Source organism: Spea bombifrons, chromosome 6 (assembly GCF_027358695.1).
Source record: "Spea bombifrons isolate aSpeBom1 chromosome 6, aSpeBom1.2.pri, whole genome shotgun sequence".
NCBI classification, from domain to species: domain Eukaryota; kingdom Metazoa; phylum Chordata; class Amphibia; order Anura; family Pelobatidae; genus Spea; species Spea bombifrons.
This window is the reverse complement of record NC_071092.1, coordinates 1,542,441-1,562,684: the sequence shown is the minus strand read 5'-3', so window position 1 is coordinate 1,562,684 and position 20,244 is coordinate 1,542,441. Positions and strand designations below refer to the sequence as shown.

The window sequence follows — 20,244 nt, the reverse complement described above, 5'->3', positions numbered from 1 at the left end:
CATCACTTTATTTATTAACATTCCTCCGTATTAGAGGATCAAAGTTTCAGCTCTCGTGTTTATATAATAACACTGAAAATGATTTTAAATTGAATATAGTTGTCGTTTTTTTCCTCGGGGTCATCAATCATCAAACCCAATCCCTCAAGCGCGTTTTCAGTCGTTCGCCTTGGGAATCGGAGGCGCTGCCGCTCTGAACGCCTTCACCTAAAAATGTTAATTAAGCTTCGTTTCAAAAAACAGCTTTTATCTACAACCTTAAAGTAAATCTCCCACTGAAATAAATAATAAAAAAAGAAATAATAAATCTAGGGGAAAAACGTTTGTGATGGGACTTTTAGAACAGTTTATTTATGAACAGATTTTAATAAATACTCCATATCTGTCGACTTTGGGCTCAGTCGAGTCTTTGGAATCTGTGGTTGAACTTCCAGAGGTCACTAAGTCTGTAAGTTGGCCTTAGGAACTCGAATGCCCTCTCGCATTATCTCTATCTTTAGTGAATAGACCCAATTGATAGAGGAAAATGAACTGGGTTCTCCGGAACCTCAGCGATGGAGAAAGTTTGAGGTCCGGGATCCTCTTTCTCTTTCTCTGATGAAGACCAAACTTCAGGCAGAAGCTGTCTGGAGAAATGAAGATTTATGGATAGGAATTCCTGGGAAGAAAGAATGTCCGGTGGGCGAACAGAAACTTTGTTTCCTGATCTTCACTGGATAGGCTTTGGAGATCTCAGTATAAGGTACACGTCGTTTTTATATTAACTCTACCCTCATTTATATCATTCTGATACATTTAGGAAGATTAACGCAGAAACGTAACACCTCTTGGTACGGATCACCTCTTTGGACAATCTAATCTGCCATTTTTTCCAGTTCTGTGTAGCCTTATGTGGCCTATCCCATGCAGTTAACCTTTACCTTCTCTGCTGGAGGGCTCTTCCATCAATCCACCACCCGTTAGTGAAGAAACACTTTCTAACATCACATCTAAGCCTCTGACCCTCCGGTTTTAGACTACGACCTCTCGTCTTCCTCCTTTTATATATTTGAACGTTTCTATCGTAGTCTCCTCTCGCCTTTACATCTTTCCTGATAATTTGTATCCAGAAAATTCTAATTAGTTTATAAAATCACCCGTAGCACGGCCGTCCAATCCTGGCCCACGAGTGCCGGAGAATTGTCCGTTCTGCCGCTGAACCTCGTGTTATTCGGAGGGATGGTGAAACTCTGGTGGGATTATCGCCCTCATGGGCAGATTTCCACTTTTCTTCTAAGCTGAAGAAATATATTTCATAGAACTTTTTTTTAAAAACCCTTGAAATTCTCTGGTATTTTATACATTTGAAGTTTGTTTCTTTATAAGATTTTTTTATTAATATAGTTCGACATCCAGTATAGTTTTATGATTTCAGATGTGAAGGAAATTTATTGAATCATTATTTACGAGAGGCTTGAAGTGTGCTATTCAGCGGATTTCGTGGAAGGACAGATGGGGGTCTCCGCGATGTTAAAAAAAAAACTATAAAATATTACAGCCGTTAAAAACCTTATGCAGCACGGTTTGGATGCTGGGTATGGGGGCCTATAACACAAAGTGTTTCATAAGAACTTTAAAAGATACTTTAAGAGCGACAGCAAACGCTTGGCTTTTTGGAATAATGCAGGCGTTTCACGTTTCAGTCTATAGAGGGGGAGAAAACGGTAATTAAATCATTCAAAAATAATAAATAACATTTATTTCACAGCCTGTTTCTGCTCCGTTTAACTCATAAGGATACAGTATCTGCTTCCATTTAATGTACGGCTCCTGATACGCAAACCGTCCTGAAACCGTCCTGAAACCGCCAGCTCGGTCTGACCATGGGAATTCTGATGCGTTTGGCTACATTTGCTTTGTGCTCGTCTATTATCTCGTTTTGTCTGCCTCGTCCAAGTTACGTCCCTCCTTGAATGCGTGTTTTCTTTCCTTGAAGGGATCGGAGACTCTCTGACCGTTAAAACCATTGAACTGACAGTGAAACCACACTCCGTGTTCTTATCCGTGTTCTGCATTATACACGTTGAGCGGCGACCTTGTACGTGACAGCCTTTATTTTTGTAACGCGTTTCGGCTCATTTGGGTCGGTTACTATCCTGTTACCCTGTATACACCATCTTTTTTTTAAATAGTTTGGGTTTTTCTTCCAGTTTTCGCGCAGCTGGGGTGTATCAGGCGTAACCGGTTAGTACAGTAACTTATGATCAGACATCATCTGCTCTGCACATTTTCACAGAATAAAATGCTTTGGCCCCATTACCTACAACACGTCGCCGATAACTCATACACCATTAATACTCGTACGTTAACGTGTCTATAGTCGCGATCGGGTGGGATTAATCCAAAAAGCTCGGCGTTAATTGATAAACTACAGGTCTCAAATCTTGTAAAATAATTACTCATACGGAAGAAAAAGAATTCATAGACTGGAATCGAGCGGGGAAGGCAGACAATAAAGCAGCACAGAACGTTCAGCAAATCGCGCATGGAATCGATCGGGGGGCAAACACCCGCTTGTGTCACCCCGTGGAGTTTTCCAGCGTGGGGTATTTTGGGTTGAGGCTTGTTAAAATGTATCCCCGCCGGGTTAGATGTTCCTCCAGGCTGTATTAAACAGGGCCACGTATTAAATGCACCATAACCTCCTATAACCTTTTCCAAGGTTTAAGCTTCACCTCATTGAGTGAAGACCATCGCTCCGCGGTTACTAATCCCAAGCAATGGATCATCGGTGGATTAATCCCAGTCCAAGACCATTAGTTATAGAACGGGAGAGGAACCGACTCCCACAATGCCGATGGATGGAATGTAGGAAGAGGTCCGTTCTCGGGACAAGAGGTGAAAGAACAGATTTGTTACGCGGTTTCTCCTTAGAATTCCACCAATAATTTACGCTTACGTCCAAAATAATGTCTCTAGAAAATAATTAGATGTGAGCGCTTTCCGCAGGCGGCGCGGCCGAGAACATGGTGTACGGTCATTCATTACTCGTGGATATTATTTGCTTATTAGAACGTTTATATACAGTTTGTACTACGGCCAAAATCCTGCAGGTCAAACACTGAAGTCATGAATTTAACTCCTACAGAGAAGAGCCGGGACGCGCATGATGTGTCTGAGTGTCACGTAGACCTCCTGCTTTACCGAAGATGTGAAGATTAAAGTGTTTGCCGGATGGTAAAGCCTGTCGGTCAAATACTTCTCAAAGGGCTGGGCAGCCTCTGGCTAAAGATGATAGATTAATCATCCAAAAAGACCCTCGGTTTGGGGTAATTTCATTGAAACCTCCATTCGACATGACTTCACTTTTCTTCTCAGACCACCCATGGAAGAGCTGTCTACTCCAAGTCAAAACATGTCTCCATCATGACATAACTATCTGGAAATACCCATCGGCTCACATCATACGGAGAGAGAGAGTCGCCGTTTCAAAGTTGACATCTTGGGTCGTATCTGACGTGACAGCAGCTTGAAGGGGATCGCCTCTCCGCTTCTCGTTTTCCCCTTCAATGCATCTCGTCTCGTGTCTTTTCTTCTAAAATGCTTTGGCCGGATCCGTCCATCACGATCGTTCCTCACCTGATCCTCTTTCGAAGTCCATAACACGATCGGTATATAGAGACGCATTTAAAGTCCATTTCTCCAGAATGTCAGACCGAAAATATGTAAAAAGGTCCACGGTGTCTTAATTGGATAAAATAAACTATTACTAGAAACGTACATTTGCTGATATCTCACCAGAATGATAGCAAAATATCTAGCGAAGGAAACCAATGGCTCTCAATTTACTTTTACATTACTGAGAGGGTAGTAGATAAGTGGAACAGCCTCCCGGCAGAAGTGGTAGAGGATAATACAGTGAGGGATTAAACATGCGCGGGATAGACATACGGCTCCTGAATCTAAGACGAGACCAACGACTGATTAAGGTTGGAGTTTTTACAGCAGGAGGAATGGGCGACTAGACGGGGGCCGGATGGGGCCGATCTGCCGGCGGGTTCTATGTTTCCCCTGCCGATACGTTTACCTTCATTTCCTCGATTAATTGCACCTATGATGTAAATACCCAAGGAGTGATAGGAGTCGTAGTTAACACTAAGCAGGGGAGATGCCGATTGGCTGCCGCTGGCGCAGGGAACAGAATCTATGTTCCGACGAAGAATTGACCAAATCATACAATGCGGCCCAAAATATCTGCCTAAAATGTTTGTAGCTGAGGAAGGCGGCAGTAACTTCTCCGTTCAGAGTTTAAATTAAATTATAAGAAAAAAAAGGACGTCTACATTTTTTGGAATAAACGAGGAACCTAAAGAATCCGGGGTTATAAGAAAAAAGCAGAAGAGATTTTGGCAGCGATTCCGGCGTTTCGATGAACTCCCCGATGAGAAATGACCGGCGCCGAGCGAAGCCAGCTGGCACTCCGCGTTTATTATAATCCTGACGACGCAGCCATGTTGTACGGCACAGAGCCGCTAATCTCCTTAACAAACTTGTGGCGGTATAAATCAATTTGTTTAAACGGATATTTACAGAATACCAAGGGACAGCGCTCTGTGAATTACTAAGTAACAATTAGATTAATCCTTCCAGATCATTTCGCCATAAACCACAAAATTCAAACAGTTTCGGGGGATCGCCCTCCGTTCTCTGATTGCGGAGCCCATTAATAAGCTTGTCGTGTCAGTAAGGAGAGGAAAAAGCCTGTGGGGGTCATACCCCTGGGGTACTAATAGCAATAGATTTCTATTTAATGATTTAACCCTTTAACAACCCAGTCGTCATAGCAAGGCGGGTGTTACGATGGCAGCTTCTTGCGGAAGAGTTCGTAAACGCCAATTCAGCAGAAGTAGTGCGGAAACGTTGAATATCCGGGGAGGGGGGGTTAAAGATGGCCGCTTCGGCCTCCGTCTGAATGGAGTTCTGTCAAACTTCGGCCTTCATCATAACAGCTTTTCTAGAGACGAGATCAAGAGAGTTCTTGGACAAACTCTTTCTAGAAATGTTATTAATTCACAGAATACTTATATTTCCTGGAAACGTTATCACTGATTATGGGATTTTTTGGCTAAAATGAATTCCATTTGGGAAAAAAATCAGTAGAATTGGTTCCTCCCAAACAGTTATTTGTGTTTTTTTGTTAGTGTTTATAAAATAAGCTATTTGGGGGGATTTGTCAGTATTAAATAACACATTAAACGTTACTCTGAATATAGACCCCGAGTTCATTCTGTATCTGATACTTTTTCCTTTTAACCTCGTATAAACTTGTCACTCGTTCAAATAATTGAAAACAGATCCCCGATTCCTGCAGCTGCGGAATTACCTATTAAAACAATAAAAACCCAATGTTATGGCACAAATTTCAACCTGCTTTCCATGAGTCCCGAAAAAGAATAATAAATCTATAGATCTTGGTTTTCTTTGCATCCTGGGAGACCTTCAGATTCTTTCTTCTGTTTAGTCTTTCGTTGCGTCCCATCGGGAATCAGAACTACTGTGTTTACCGTGGTTATTTTGATCTTTTTTTTCTTTTTTTTTGTTAATGAGAGAAGATTTAATTGCCCCAGCTGGTGCCCTCCACGCTGCTGTAACAAGAGAGGGGATTACCTCGATCAGGTTTTCAAACGAAGCAAAAGAACAAAGAAAGAAAAAAAGGTTCGCATCATAAAACAGCAAAAAGAGTTTAAAATTACATAATCGTTACGAGCCATTCTGTATCGGGGTAGCCGAGAGTTTGCCCCTCCGTGATGACTACAGCTACCATGATCCTTTGCGCTACAGCACTGATGGTACCCATTAAAAAGCTCCGGATTCGGCATCCTAAATGCTTTAAAAGGCGATGCTTGCCTTTAAGACACCCGGATATGATGTCATATTCTGATGCGTTGTGTCTTAAAGGTGTGCAGTGCCTTTTAATGCGGTCTATGGGGGCTGTGTGCCCCCCCCCGAGCCTGGCCTAATCCTGGAGACGTCACTGGTCCTGCTGTGATCTGGATTTAATTATTTTTGCATGATGTCATCACAGGTATGATGGAACTGGAGTTCACCGATTAATTTGCTGATGTCGTATTGCACCATTTAAAATATAAATTGTTGATACATTGTGGAGCTGAATCGTATCGAAATGACATCAGGTGGCCTTCATGAACCCACAAACTCTCTGTGATCTGGAGGCACCGACCGAGATTTCTGGGAATTTTTGAGTTTCTGCTCAGAAGGAAACGCAAACTGAGAAGTCTTCAGAACGTCTGTTACAAAGTAGCGAGTGGGAATCTAATCTATACATAACTATATATAGATGTCTCTCCAGATGAATTCTTATGGTAACAGGTGGAGATGACACGGAGATGACTATTTCTGGCCAGGCAGAGATCGGCGGGGTACTTCCACTCACTGGGGGCAAATGATACACAAAATAGAATGAACTTTGGTAGAATTTTGGTAAATAAGTGCAACCATTTTGCATTTTTTGTTGTACAAATTGTCACAACTTTTTGTAACTTCTTTAAGTGGTCTACTTGTTTGTTTTTGAAATGGACACAATGTGTCAGTTAACGTCTCTCTCGCAAACCATATGTCTCCCCATCCCTCCGACTTGAGTCATAATCCAGCTGTTACGCCCTACGGCCCTCTGACCCCCGGCTTGGTGTTTCTGTAACTCTTTCTTGCCGTCCTTTGGGTTCTGCTCGTAACAGAATTGCCGCAATTCCATCATCACCAACGTATGGATTCACCGCCCCGATATCAGATGCAGAATTTAAACAATCATTATGCCGAGGACCTGTGAACTCTCACATCGGCTAATTGACAACCTTTCTGCAGCTGCTGGGTGTCAGCGTCTCGGGGCGTCTCTCCGGGAGTGAAGACGGGTATGAAGTGCTGATATTTTTACATTCAGGTTTTAGGAACTAGTTTTTTTTGTCATATTATGGAGTTATTTGAGGAATCCAGAGAAGCCGCAAAGAAAAAGGTTTGGATCAAATTAATTAAAACGGTTACCCCAATCTCATCCTATGCACCTTGCCGGTCCTGGCTTTGCTTCTACGGGTCCAAGTAGCAGGTCTCACTGAAGGCAACGAACAAGTTAATGGGGAGGAATAATACTATGACCAGTGGCCAACATGGCTGCCCTGTCTACAAGAATTAAGTGAAGAATGTATGTATATATTGGTTAAATGAATGGGGTTCAGCGCCCCCAGCCACCCTCCAAGGTCTTTGTGGCATCAGCTCTCTCTACGGCGCGTCTGGATATGACATCATATCCCAACTCTCCACCTTCCTGGCACTCGGCACATTGAAAAGCCTGTCCTGTTTCGTGGCTGCCGTAGACCCAGCCTGGTATATGCGTGGGGGGGGCAGTGTTTTTAATGGGTTTTTCAGTTTAAATATTTTATATTCCTTTTAAGAAAGAGAAATCCAGAATTTTTAAACTTTTTTTTTTTTTTACCCATAGAATTGTAAGCGTTATGAACCTGACACCGTGTGATTTCTTCATAAAAAGTACATTTCCTTCCAGCAGGAGACCATTTTTTTTTGGGGGGGTGGTATAAAAAAATAACATGAACTTGGGATAAAAGGTAAATTCATCATTTTCAAATTTCTGGGGACTCACGGACTGGATCGGTAAAATCTTTACGAAACTAAAGTAAGGTTTTATGCTGAACTTGGGGATCGTTAATGGATGAATGCGCGGACGTTTAGGCTTTAAGTTTCAAACCATACTCGGCAGTCGGTTTGCCATATGTCGAAACAATATCTTTCCTCGGCGTGCTCTGTTTGTCTCGCTGCAAAAAGCTTCCTAATAAGCTGTGAACGGCAGCGATTGGATTAAACCCGGCCGCTCCACTCGGCGGCCGCTAATGCGTCGGTCCGGGGAAATCACATAAGCAGAAGGTTCTCGGAGCGCTGGAATAACACTAAACGCTTAATGAAGAGCCTTAGAACGCACGGAACGCTCCGTATTAATAACGGCTGTTATTTTAGGCTTTCAAAGCTGATAATGATAAAATTGCTCTAAAAACCCGGGCGATTACGAAACATCCGCCTTGTCAGCACTCCGCCAGGGTTACAATTTGTAAACTTTATGGGTGTTTTAAAAACTTACATCCAAAGCTGCAAACTTTCAAAGCTTTCAAATCTGCCAAATTATAGCCACTTATATCTGCCCGACGTATTGTCAGCTAAAAGCCTGCCAAATCCACGTCTCTTCGTTACCTGCCCCCCCCTCCACCCCCCCAACTCAACTTTAGGATTCTGGAAAATAGAAGAAAGCTGTTTGGGAAATAAAAAAAAAAAAAAAAAGGCTCCTTTTAACATCAACATTTATTTATTTATTTTGGGGCCGGGTTTCATGAGATTGAAATTGAAAACAGAGAAGGTGACCGCGAATGCCATTTATCTGCACGTAAGTGCGTATTTTGTGTACGTTTCATTTTAAAAATTGCCGTTTCCTACAAAAGGGAGATATTTTTCACATTGTTAAAACAGTTTTAGAGGTCACTAGTTGGTCACGTCACCAGAAAGGGATTTTTTTTATTTTTTTTTTTGTTTGGCCGGCAGCGTTACTTTGTAACAAATCCCTCAAAAAAGGGGCTGCTTTGGATGTAACAAAAATGTACAATTTGAGAACTTAAAGATCAGGGCCAAGGGAGGAGGAATGTTTAAGAACATAAAGCTCCATCTTTAGTGGCCAAATGGATTTGCTCGGGGACCTGTCTACTTTAGACGTTAATGTAAGAAGGCTCAGAGAAGCAAAAACATCTTAATAGTTTCATCTGACATTTGGATCCATCATTATATAGCAATTTAATTCTAATTTGCACCATTGGGGGGGTTAGAAATACAAGTAAGGACTTGGGATGTAAGGAATACCATTCATGTTACACCAATAATGTTGCTTTCACACACGTGACGCTCTCCAAAGTGTCAGAAAAAATATAATATATATAAATATCAGAAACATACATTTTTATGGCTAAGTAGAGTCTTGGTGGGTTTTAATCAGAATCTGAGCGTCAGTTTAACAGTTTATTGGAGGCGCTCCTTGGCGATATCGAAGCTCCTCAGGGGCGGTCTTCTCTTCCTCCCACCAGCCAGTTCTTTATTTCAGTGGATAATAATTTGATACATTTTATATTGTAACACCCAAGCATCTCGCCCTTCCAGCGCCTCGGAGGAATGACGTCTCTTGAAGCTTTTGATCGAGAGCGACCTGTTTCTTCGTGTGGTTGAAATAGAGTTCAGGCTGGTGAAGAGAGACACTCTAAACGCACGCTAGGTTTTCACAAAGTGTTTGCTTTGTGACCGAGTTTGTTGGCTTATACCCTCTTCATTCTTTAAGCTTGGATTCTCGACTGTCAGGACATTTTTGTTTTGTAGCCGGTTACATCACGAGAGAGCCCGGCCTTAATGAGATCTCTACAGTTTAACAAAAGGATGAAGAGCCGCTTGAACAAGAAAACCTATTTAGAGACAATATTTGTTCTTTCGAGACATCCATGAGCAGTGATTTGTTTTTCAGAAAGGTACACACGGCAGGAAACATTAGCCCATGATACAATGTTAATGGCACGTCAACCCATTAGGATGCACGCTTTGTTTTTTTGACTCATAATCGAAACTTTCCATTTCCAAGAATTGTGTTGACGCTTAAAATAAGATTGATGGAACGAGCGCTTATCCCTGGGAAGGTTTTGTTAAATTTAATAGCAAATCCTTAAACAAAATGAAGGAGCAGGGGCCGGTAACTGTAACTTAACACTACTCGCCCGACGTGTTCCACCTGAAGATGATACCGGGGGGAAAAAGGTCATATTAATGTATTCTTTAAGAATCTGAGCCCAAAAAGGTGTAAATCCACTCTAAATCATCAGCAACATGAAGGCCAGGTTAACTACGTGGCACAAAAGCACTTCAGTTTACTTCAAAGAAGAGGAGAAGACAACGATACGGAGGCCCAGGGTCAGAACCAAGAGTTGGGAAATCCAAGCAGCCAATCGATGGCAGAAAAGAAAAAAATAAATAATAAAATAAAAAAAATATTTTATCACTTTAATATTATCTACAAAGACCATGTGACACGATAGAAAGAATGGTGGGGGTTTTAAGGGTTGAAAATGTAAAAAAAAAAGAAAGAATTCTATTCCTTGCATACAATAAAACAATTAAAACATATTTATATTAATTTAAATACTTAAGAATCACGATGATAAGAATTTATATTAGTTAATAATTAGTTTCATAAACCTACAGAGCTATAGAACTTTTGATACATACTTTTCTTAATTGGCTAACGTTCTACGTCCCTGGAAACATATTCTGGGGTGAAAATGGTGAATTTAGTATTTGGAAGATTCCGGGTTTCATCCTCCTCCTTCTTCTTTATCTAGAACAGATTAACAAACTTGGTAACATATATATATATTTTTCTTAACATTCTGTTTCGTTCCCTCCCACAGAACCTACGGTTAAATATTCAAGGTCACGACGGAACAAAAACAGTAATTAAAAGAAAAAAAAGGGTTGAGCTTGCTGTTTTTTTGTAATTCGCTTTCTTGCAGTCTGATTAGCACGGGACCGCGGCGTAATTATCCCAAAACACTACCATGTTTGGCTTGAGTTTCCATTCCAGCATTTTTAAGTGTTTCGCACGTAGTGATCTGCCGCATTCCTGACGAGAATTAAAACATCTTCAACCTTCACATTTCTTGGCTGGAAAAATAGTAGCGTTTTTTTAAAAAAAAATTTTTTTTTTTCCTCCCCGTCTCCAGAAATGTTACATCTGCCGGTGCATTTATTTATAATAAAGATTAGCGCGCTTTCTACTGTAGGATTTGGATGGACAGAGTCGCTGCATAAAGCAGCAATGTTTATAAAGCGCCCTATTAAGATGACTGTTTTAAGTGACAGCGCAATCATGCGTTAGGAGTTTACGGGAGAGGTTAACGGCGCTGCCTCTCCAGATAAAAAACATTTATCTAAAATACCGTCCTTTCTCCTCGTTCGCCTCAAACTCTTCTCTCTCGCGTTTTATAATCTCTCCCTCCTACAAACGGAACGACAAACCATTGAGATTTATTGGCCTTTGATTAATTATACGTAACACCATTTCTTCCTTGTTATACATATTTGCTCCAGAATTAATTACCCCCTTGAAATGTTTAGACTGAAACATTTTTTTTAAAATACGCCATAATGCCAGGGCGCTCATTCACTTTCCATTGGGATTTTTTTTTTCTGTAATTCTACAAAAAAATATTTAAAAAATAGGGGGTTTTTTTAGAGTTTTTTTTTTAAAAAATATTTCATTTAGTATATTTGTTGAAGACACACTTCACTTGTTTTGAGTATAAAAGCACTGGATCATTATTCAGGTTATTCGAGAACGTACTTGGCAACCGCTGCCCCCCCATCCCTTGTGTTTGAGAATGGTGGGGTATTGGTTTGGTCTGAGGGTAGTTTGAGTGAAACGGCTCCCTAAAAAGAATGCAGGTTTCGGGGGGTTAAAGACCGTGTTATCAATATGTGATCTTAAGGCTTCCAGCTGGACAACTTGGTGGCCAATTGACCTACTTGGCCAACACAAGGTCCCCGGTGCTCCAGTAATTAAGTTATGAGATAACGGCTCGATGACGAAAGTGATTTGGGGTCTGCAAATAAAGTCGAATGGAACCAAAGATTTATAATCTTCGCCAATTTACTTAGGAAGCCACAGACCAGACTGCCTCAAAAAGTTGACTGTTAGGAAACATCTGCGGAGGCTTTGGAGATCCTACTGGTGATAAGGAGGAGAAATCCGACAAAGGACTACTTCAAGATTCCTTTTCCTGGGATGTTTGAGAGGCCTCCGTGGAACTTTAGAACTTTTTTTGGGTGTTATAAGATACCCGCATGTATTTATATGTTGAATTAATTGCTTCATTCTAGTACAGAAAATACGCGTCGCAGACAAGCTGATAGCCAATTTGGTTAGCCACTTTGGCAGCTGAACTAACGATATGATTAATTTTTTTGATTTACTCTACTTTTCAAGCCAAAGCTTCACGTTAGATGAAGCAAATTGAACCAGCTTAGGGAAAATCCATTTTACAGTCATGTAATTAAGAAAAGGGGTTTTAAATTGCCTACATAACATTCTCCCAACGTCTGCGTTGCAACGGAATATGTCTATAATGATATTATAATTTAGATGTTTTAGAACTTACGTCTCCAAGAAGGCGCTTATTAAAATTGCTCCTTTCAAAAGCTATTTTCGCTTTTTGTTGAGTGGAAGGGAGCAGAAGTTCTGTAAAAGGAGCCATTCTGGAAAAGCGTTGGGTGGATTACAACAAGGACAGCTTGAAGTAGAAGGGTAACTCCTTTGCGGACCCAAGGGGGAATCTACCGTACTTATCTGCGGAAGTCTGTTAGATATAAAGGGGGAAAGTATTGGAAACAGATTTATAACCGGAATCGTTCCACGCCCAGTAATGAAAGATGCTCATGACTTTCCCTTAAATATAATGATTTATCCAGAGGGCCCTGTGTGAACCGTACGTCGCTTGAAATCAAACCGGAGAAAAGGTTAACGCTCCAGATACAGAACGTTCCTAACAGAGCCGATCGAATGGTGAAAATGTATTCCCGTCTTACTGGACCCCCGCGTTACTACAGAAACCTCCCAATTTTGCTCTCTTCCGCTTCAACTCCTGCAGGAACAAACATGTCCGCAACGGGCAGTTGGCTGAAATGAGTGTTCGGGACGTCAAGAGTGGTCACGTGACATAACGTACGCGGCACGCGCGGCGCAAATATAAACCAGATGACAGAAAAAAAAACTGACCTCTAAAATTGTGAAGAGCGAGACTTCCATCTTGTTCCTCCATTGGTAGACCTAGACGTCTTCGACCGAGAGACATACCACAAAGCGAAGGGACACATGGATGGGAATAAATATAAACTCTGTGTCTTTGGTGATAAATGCGATAGAGAATACTACTCAGGGAACCTATAGATTATATTCTAATGGCGGCCATCTTAGACTCCCACGACCCAGAAGAAAACAAAAAGAGGAGCATTTCAAGCATAGAAGAATAAAAACGATTGCACTCATAGACAGTAAGAGCGCCCAAAGGGTATTTTACGCTAAATATGTGATTCTTTCCCTTCTATGCGTGGTCTCGTTTTTGTGGGATTCACATAAAGCTGGTGCCCTTTTACGCTGACATTTTCCTTAATACTCCATTAACCTCGACCCATGATATCGGGGATATTATCTTACGTAAATCCATGAGATTTTACTGCACGCTCGTTCATGGACAGTTTACAAATGAGAAATGAAGACTAAACCAGCGAATTCCTTCATAGTAAATGTTTTCATCTGGGCCCGGGTCCTGTCGCTTTACATATACTCCGCGGTTCCCTGAGCCTTTGCTTGGATCTTGAGCGAAATCTTACCCCGGTGTTTATATAACAGATTAGTCGTCCAGAATGAAAGGAAAGCTCCTAATAGCACAAAGGATTACTTTTTTTCTAAATATTAACGCAAAGATATTTTCAGACGTTCATTGCTATAATAAACGGGAGAAACATTTGTTTTCATGACCCCCTATGTATTAAGCAATAGAAAGAGAATCCTCTCTTCTCTTATGGAAGTGGAGCCTCGTTCCATGATGAGAAGTAACATAGTAACGGGGATGGCGGACAACAGCAAAGCTGGTTTAAAGGGAAAATGAGTGGCTAGAGGCTACCCTTGGTCTAACCCAGGTCAACGCCGTCTGCTGCCCTCTCCATGGAGAACAATGCCGACTCAGCACAGCCCCTACACAGTGCTAATGGGCTATTTCAGTGATCTTCCTTTTAACTGCCCCATTGGATGGCGGAGCAGCCCGAAACTCCATGTTTTGTGGCAGAAAATGTCGCCAGGTTTACTCCACCTGGTTCCATAGAGCACAAGTCACTCCATCTGGACCTCTCTCCATCCCAGAACTCTTAAAGTGTTAACCTCACGGCCGGGGCTAGAAGACTAAAACACTTTAGCAGTTTAATTTTATGATACTCCGTGCCCAAACAAAGTGACCCTTTTTATTTGACAGTTCCGGTTGTGACAGAATTCTACATTTTGCACATAATCCACTTGAAAATAATACTAACTTTTCCAGGCTGGTTTACTCTTGGCGGAAGACCGCGTTCTTCCCTAGAATGTTGGAATGCAGATACAGACGTTCTAATTGTATACACATTGCTAAATGGACGCGGAAACCCCACCTGCATGGAAATTACTAAACTATGGAATTATTATTCAGATTCTTACATTATTTTGTTGGCCCTGGCTTGTAAGCCAAATTGTTGGCATAATTACACCTGATCCCAGATGACCTGCATTAGTGGATAAAGTTTGGAAACAGAACTGTAACTAGGACTCTTTCCTCCTGGGGAAGGGTCAGAGATGTCCCTTTCACCTCAAGGAAGGGAAGGTGGAGCAGGGGGCATTGCCCCCTCTAGCAGTGCCTGGGGGCAGTTATGGTCCTGCTTGGAAATTTGGTGGGAGAATATTTTTTGCTGATTTTTTGCAAACAAGTGACCTAAAATAATAAGTTTAAGACTTGAGATCAAACGGCATTTTGGGAATCACCATTATTAATGTTCACAATAAAAATCCTTTACTTCCATAGCGAACATTAGTGGGTGAATTTAAGCCAAAGCCGGTCAGTTTGGGTGACACCATTGGCCAACTCAACTTCCAGCTCGACTCAACTCAACATTTAATAACTCAGGATAAGTTAGGAGTTAAGTTGGGTCAAGTTGAAGTTCTCTTCGGTCAAACTGACCACCAACATAACTCAGCCAGACCTTAATGGAATAAATGCCCAAATGAAAGCTCGCTTTGTGCCATCGCGGTCTATCAAAACCCTTACCCCCCCCCCGCCAGGGGACAGTTCCATAGACATATTTTTCTAGAATCTCTTTATTATCCAAATACATTCTTTTTTGAGATCTCCTTGTGAAATATACTATGTTTGTAGCCTATCCATTATCGGGATGTATATAATTACGGATTGAATCTTTACATTAAAATAACAGCCGTTATAAATGATCGCGTATGTGCATTCACAAAGAAATCCCGGTGTTTATTTAAGATTAATCCCCGTCCTTTAATTTTGGAGTAGCCCGGGCAGACTGTTTTCTTTTGCTTCTCAAAAAGTATTACCCTTAAATATTTACATTTCGTTCGATAGAAGCTTTTTATCATTTGTCGCGCAGCTTTTCGGAATGTTGACAATTAAATATGGGAGCGTTTCAAGACTTTCAATAAAAGCATTTTACACGAGATGTATATTATTCAATGTCACGGTATCTTTTAATGGGCAGGAGGGTCCTTTCATCAAAGATGTTGCCATTTATCGCTTTAATTTATATATAAATCAACCGAAAGCCATTTATCACCCCATTTGGGGGCAGACGAGCAACACGCTGACCTCGAAGCCTATTAATCCCATGGAGGATGTTTGAGGACAATCACTTTTCTGCTTAATAGACAAAATATGTATTAGACACCGAATTTCCCAAACATGTATGTCTATAGAATATATACTAGAAGTGGATACGTGTACCAGCGTAACCAAGAGAGTTCTAGATAATGCTTAATCCATATAATACCTACCGGGTTCTAGATTTCAATGTAGACAGAATCTTTGGTCCTAGATCATGAGATACGGTAATGAAACCTAGTATGTTCTAAATCATGATTTATATAGCTCCTGGACGAGGTGGCCCACCGATGTGTCAGTTGGCCAGTCCAGGCCCGCTCCTCGTTACTGGATCCTGTTGCTGACATATAGTGCAAACCGGGTTCCAGATCATAGTATACCTAGAACGTTGCAGATGTTGGCGCATGTCTGATATGTACTCTAAGTGATATAGGTTGTAGGGTCTGATTTTTAATCGTGGGGGGATTTAAAATGTGTTTTTACAAACAATGGCCTTTTTTCTGCAGTTTAATCCCCGATCGTTTCAGGTGAGTTCCGTGGAATGGGGCATTAATCGCCTTACTACGCGTTGCCATAAAGTTCATTTTCAGGTGGAATATAAGCCGTAATCAGAAATAGCAGCTTCATTCCACGACTGGATTCCCTTTGATCTTTACAAAGAAACCTCAATAATAATAATGCGTTTTCGCCTTTTGCAGACAAATTATTACCGCACGGGCTGTGATTAGACAAATCGTATCGGAACACGTCGGAAATAACAATTACTCCTTTTACTTAAACATCCTGGGAGATTTATTGGGACGCCCGGTTTGTGGAGTCACGCGTTATGAAACGTACGTTCCGGAAAATACGTTTTTCTAAGAATTTTGACTGTAAATATAGAGGATTTTAGGATAAAAGAGAAATTATCAAAATCTTAAGGAGCAGAAGATGAGAAAATGAAACAATTTAGCTCCTCACAGGTGGCCTGAGAATCCATGCATTGCATAGAATGGGGAATGTTCTGTGATTAAGGGCTGATACTTTGTTCATCATCAGATGTCTGGTCGTGGGTTTGGACATCGGGATGATTGCCGTAATTCCGCCTCGTTTGTCCGTCTTGTTGGTCCAGCTCGTTATTGTGCCGGTTTTGCGCGGTTTGGTGTTGCCAGTTTGCAGAAATAAACATTTTTTACGGACGTCTTTATTTATTTATTTATTTTTCCCATTTCAGACAAGAAGCTCTCCTGGCCGCAATCAGCGAAAAGGACGCTAACATCGCCTTGCTCGAAATATCCGGCTCAAAGAAGAAGAAGTCGCAAGAAGATATCATTGCTCTGAAGAGAGAGAAGGACAGACTCGTCTACCAGTTAAAACAGCAGGTGAGTGAACTTCACGAGCGGCTTTAAAGTGACTTTCAGCTTTGGCTTCACTAGGATTCAGTCCGTTGAGTAGAGGTTCCAAGGGTGGCCTAATGGTGCAAGAGGCCAGTCTGCCCCCCCCAGTATTGGGGCACGAGGGCTGCTGCCCCCAGGATCTGCCGCCATAGTCAGCCGAGGACAGAAGACGCCACTGGCTCCCCTGCACTGCTCTTCGCCAGTATAAACAAGGGGTACTTTGATGTCACTGGGTTATACTGGTTTGCCAGTTTCCTTGAGGGCAGAACAGATGTTGCTTAACCGTTGAAGCTTTCTTCGCAGGTCTATAGAGATAGGAAAGAGCAGCAAAGTTTGAACATTCCCTCCATATGTGATGCTGACCTCATCACCCATATAGCTGCCAGATACCTGCTTTCCAGTTACGATACGGATCTCATCCAAGTGCCTCGGGTCAGTGAACGTCGGACGCATCGGCTCCGACCGCAGCCTGCTTTGTAGTGCACTCGCTCCGTAGCGTTAGACAGTTCCATGTGCTTTTCTTGGCATTAATAATGCTACTTAATGCAAGTTCCTTTCAACTGCTCCCCGCGCTGACATTCACATATGCGAGCGCCGTGACTCGCAGCAGAGCCAGCGAATGTTTCTTGTTAACATGTTGAGTGCCAGAGTGCGGTGCCAGGGCAGAACGCAGCTCGTTGGCACCCAAAACAGCCGGAGATTTCTGTCTATTTTGCGATTCCGCCAGCAGATGTCTCTGCCCCGAAGTGTTATCAGACGCGGTGCAGCCGAGAGACAAAATGCTTAATATTCATTTTACTTTTTAGACCAAAGATAAAGCTTTTTTTTTTTCTAATTAGTTTCCATGGTAGCAACCTATCAGCACCCGCTTTTGTGTCACATGACAGTTAAGTGTTCCCTACAAATTTCTGAATGAGACAATATTTTATATGATAACAAAATGTTTTAGGAAGGTTTTGGGAAAATAGCAGAGTAGGTGGGACAGCAGCTTTATACAACGAGGTCTGCGTACTAATGGTGGATACTTTTATAAAGGTGAAAAGGCAACAATGTAACTGAGTTCTATGCAGTTAATAGAATACAGTTATATCGCAGGTCTATGCAGTTATGTCGCAGTTCTATAGATTTTCAGTTCATTTTAAGCATATACAGCTCTGATACATATTATTTTTGTTCATTTATGCAAATTGTTCCTGCAGCCTTTCAGTTTTGGGAAGAATAACACAATTAATGACAGTTCACTTAACCTTTTTAACCTGTAATTACCCAGCACACACTTAACACTCCGCCGTGGAGTATCTCCAGCGTCCTCCCTCTCCACACTTTCTAAAGCCGAGCGGATAATCATACGTCGCGTTAATGGCCCGGGATAGCGGACACCTGAAAAAATAGGATTTGCAACAGTCTACGATTAGGGCATTTTCTGTACAAAAGCGCTCGCACCGAGGCCGTCGTGTCGGGACGTGTAGCCAACAGTCTCGTTCCAGAAAACATCCAGATTAATAATTCAGAATTTGCAGACAAAGAAAACATTGTCGGATGTATTGGGTCTGATTCGGAGATATTTATTCCGTGAAGTTTTATATTGTTTTGTAATTACATATGTGAGACCCCCCCCAAATAGATTCCAATAGATCTCCTTTTAAAGTTTTTTGGGAATGATTGAGTTTTTTAACAATAGAAACTATAGATTCCTATTGGACGGGATGACATGACCCTGACAGCCAATAGGAACCACCAGGTTGATGAGTCTTCTGACAAGTGGGAGATTCCATTTTTGTTCCATTTGCTGAATCCACAATCTCAGGAATGTCTTTATTTTTGAACATATTAATAATCTGCGAATCACAGAATTCTGGAGCGCGTCCTCCACAGCATCGAGCGGCGGCGGAGGGTTTGGATTCTGCCATAGAACGATTCCACAAACACGTAACACATAATAATTGGGCCGTATGTTTCCCATTTACAGTCTGTGTTGAAAAAAAAGCCTTCGCATTTCGGCCAAATAATTTGGGTTTTCTCAGCGGGGAAAACGTTCAGTTTTCAACAAATCCGTAAATTTAAATATTCATACAAAACATTTCTATTACAGTTCGCTGCCATATTGTTAGATTTATATGGGGCCTCCTGTATTCATCCTAATGAATGGCTGCCCAGATTGAAAGCACTAGGATGTTTAATCTGTCTCGGCAGCCGCTGACTACAACTCCTACGATCCCCGGCAGCCTCTTGGAACCGCCCCGTTCCTATTTTAAGAGCGAAAAGATCATATCGAGATACAAAGCTTGTTACTACAGATAAAGACAAATAACATGGGAAACAAGTCATGCTAAGTTAACCATTTAATGTAATGGATAATAGCGATATCAAGGCGTGAAAGCGGTTGCCGGGGCGTCGTTTTCTTTTACCTGCTTCCTTTCTTCCTAAATTACTGTTTGTTGGTTGGAAAAAAAAAAAGATCTATTTTTAAGCCAAAAGGTGGATTAATGGGCAGAGAAATTATCACAAAGACGCCAATTCAACATGGAAAAATGCAAAATCTTTGTAATAATAATAAAAAAATGATAGGTAGCCGTCCGGAAGCCGCCCGCGTACTTTACAAGCACCGACTGTAACGTGTCTACCTTTCAGGATTAAGACTTCCGATTGTCTGTTTTTCCACTAATTATTTCCTTCTACTGTCTTATATAATAACTTATTTCCTGCATTTCTTTAAAAAAAAAAAAAGAGGCGGGAGGAAAAATAATAATAATTTGGTGCCGCAGCGAGATAAGTTGGAACGAGGCTCGGCCGGAGTGCTGGAGGGGAATTTTGTTCTGAGATTTAATTACACTTTTCAGCCGATTTCTTTGTGTGATCTCGCACGGCGCTGTAATTATGGCTTTTATTGTGCGGAGCGGCGGACGAATGCTTTTCGCATGACTTTACGTTGCCGTCTGTCATGTTTTGCCGTTTGAAGATGTTTCCTGTGTGATGGAGACATGATATTATCTCACGCGACGTGAAAGCCTTATCGGCAAAAAGCTTCAGATACATCGACCACAAACAAAAAAAAGGCAAACGCAAGACCAAGGTGTCTCGTGTGCGTTACATGTGTGCGTCTTGTGTGCGTTACATGTGTGCGTCTCGTGTGCGTTACATGTGTGCGTCTCGTGTGCGTCTCGTGTGCGTCTCGTGTGCGTTACATGTGTGCGTCTCGTGTGCGTTACATGTGTGCGTCTCGTGTGCGTTACATGTGTGCGTCTCGTGTGCGTTACATGTGTGCGTCTCGTGTGCGTCTCGTGTGCGCTTTCAGGCTGGCAGCCTCCTGATGACATGAGTGGCTGGATGCGCGTGGCCAAGCGTTACGTTTTTATGTTCAG

The 20,244-nt window shown here is 41.8% G+C and overlaps 1 protein-coding gene across 5 annotated transcripts in view; it reads left to right on the top strand.

Moving 5' to 3' along the window:
* ERC2 (ELKS/RAB6-interacting/CAST family member 2) overlaps positions 1-20,244 on the top strand; it is a 216,994-nt gene that overhangs the window by 122,979 nt on the left and 73,771 nt on the right. For all 5 annotated transcript variants that reach the window (XR_008354815.1, XR_008354814.1, XR_008354813.1 and 2 more), the window contains one exon: positions 16,720-16,867. Coding sequence is in view for 1 of the 5 variants with exons in the window: in XM_053468703.1 (XP_053324678.1) it covers positions 16,720-16,867 (148 nt within the window). In the remaining 4 variants the exon portion in view is untranslated. The remainder of the gene's footprint in view (positions 1-16,719; positions 16,868-20,244) is intronic.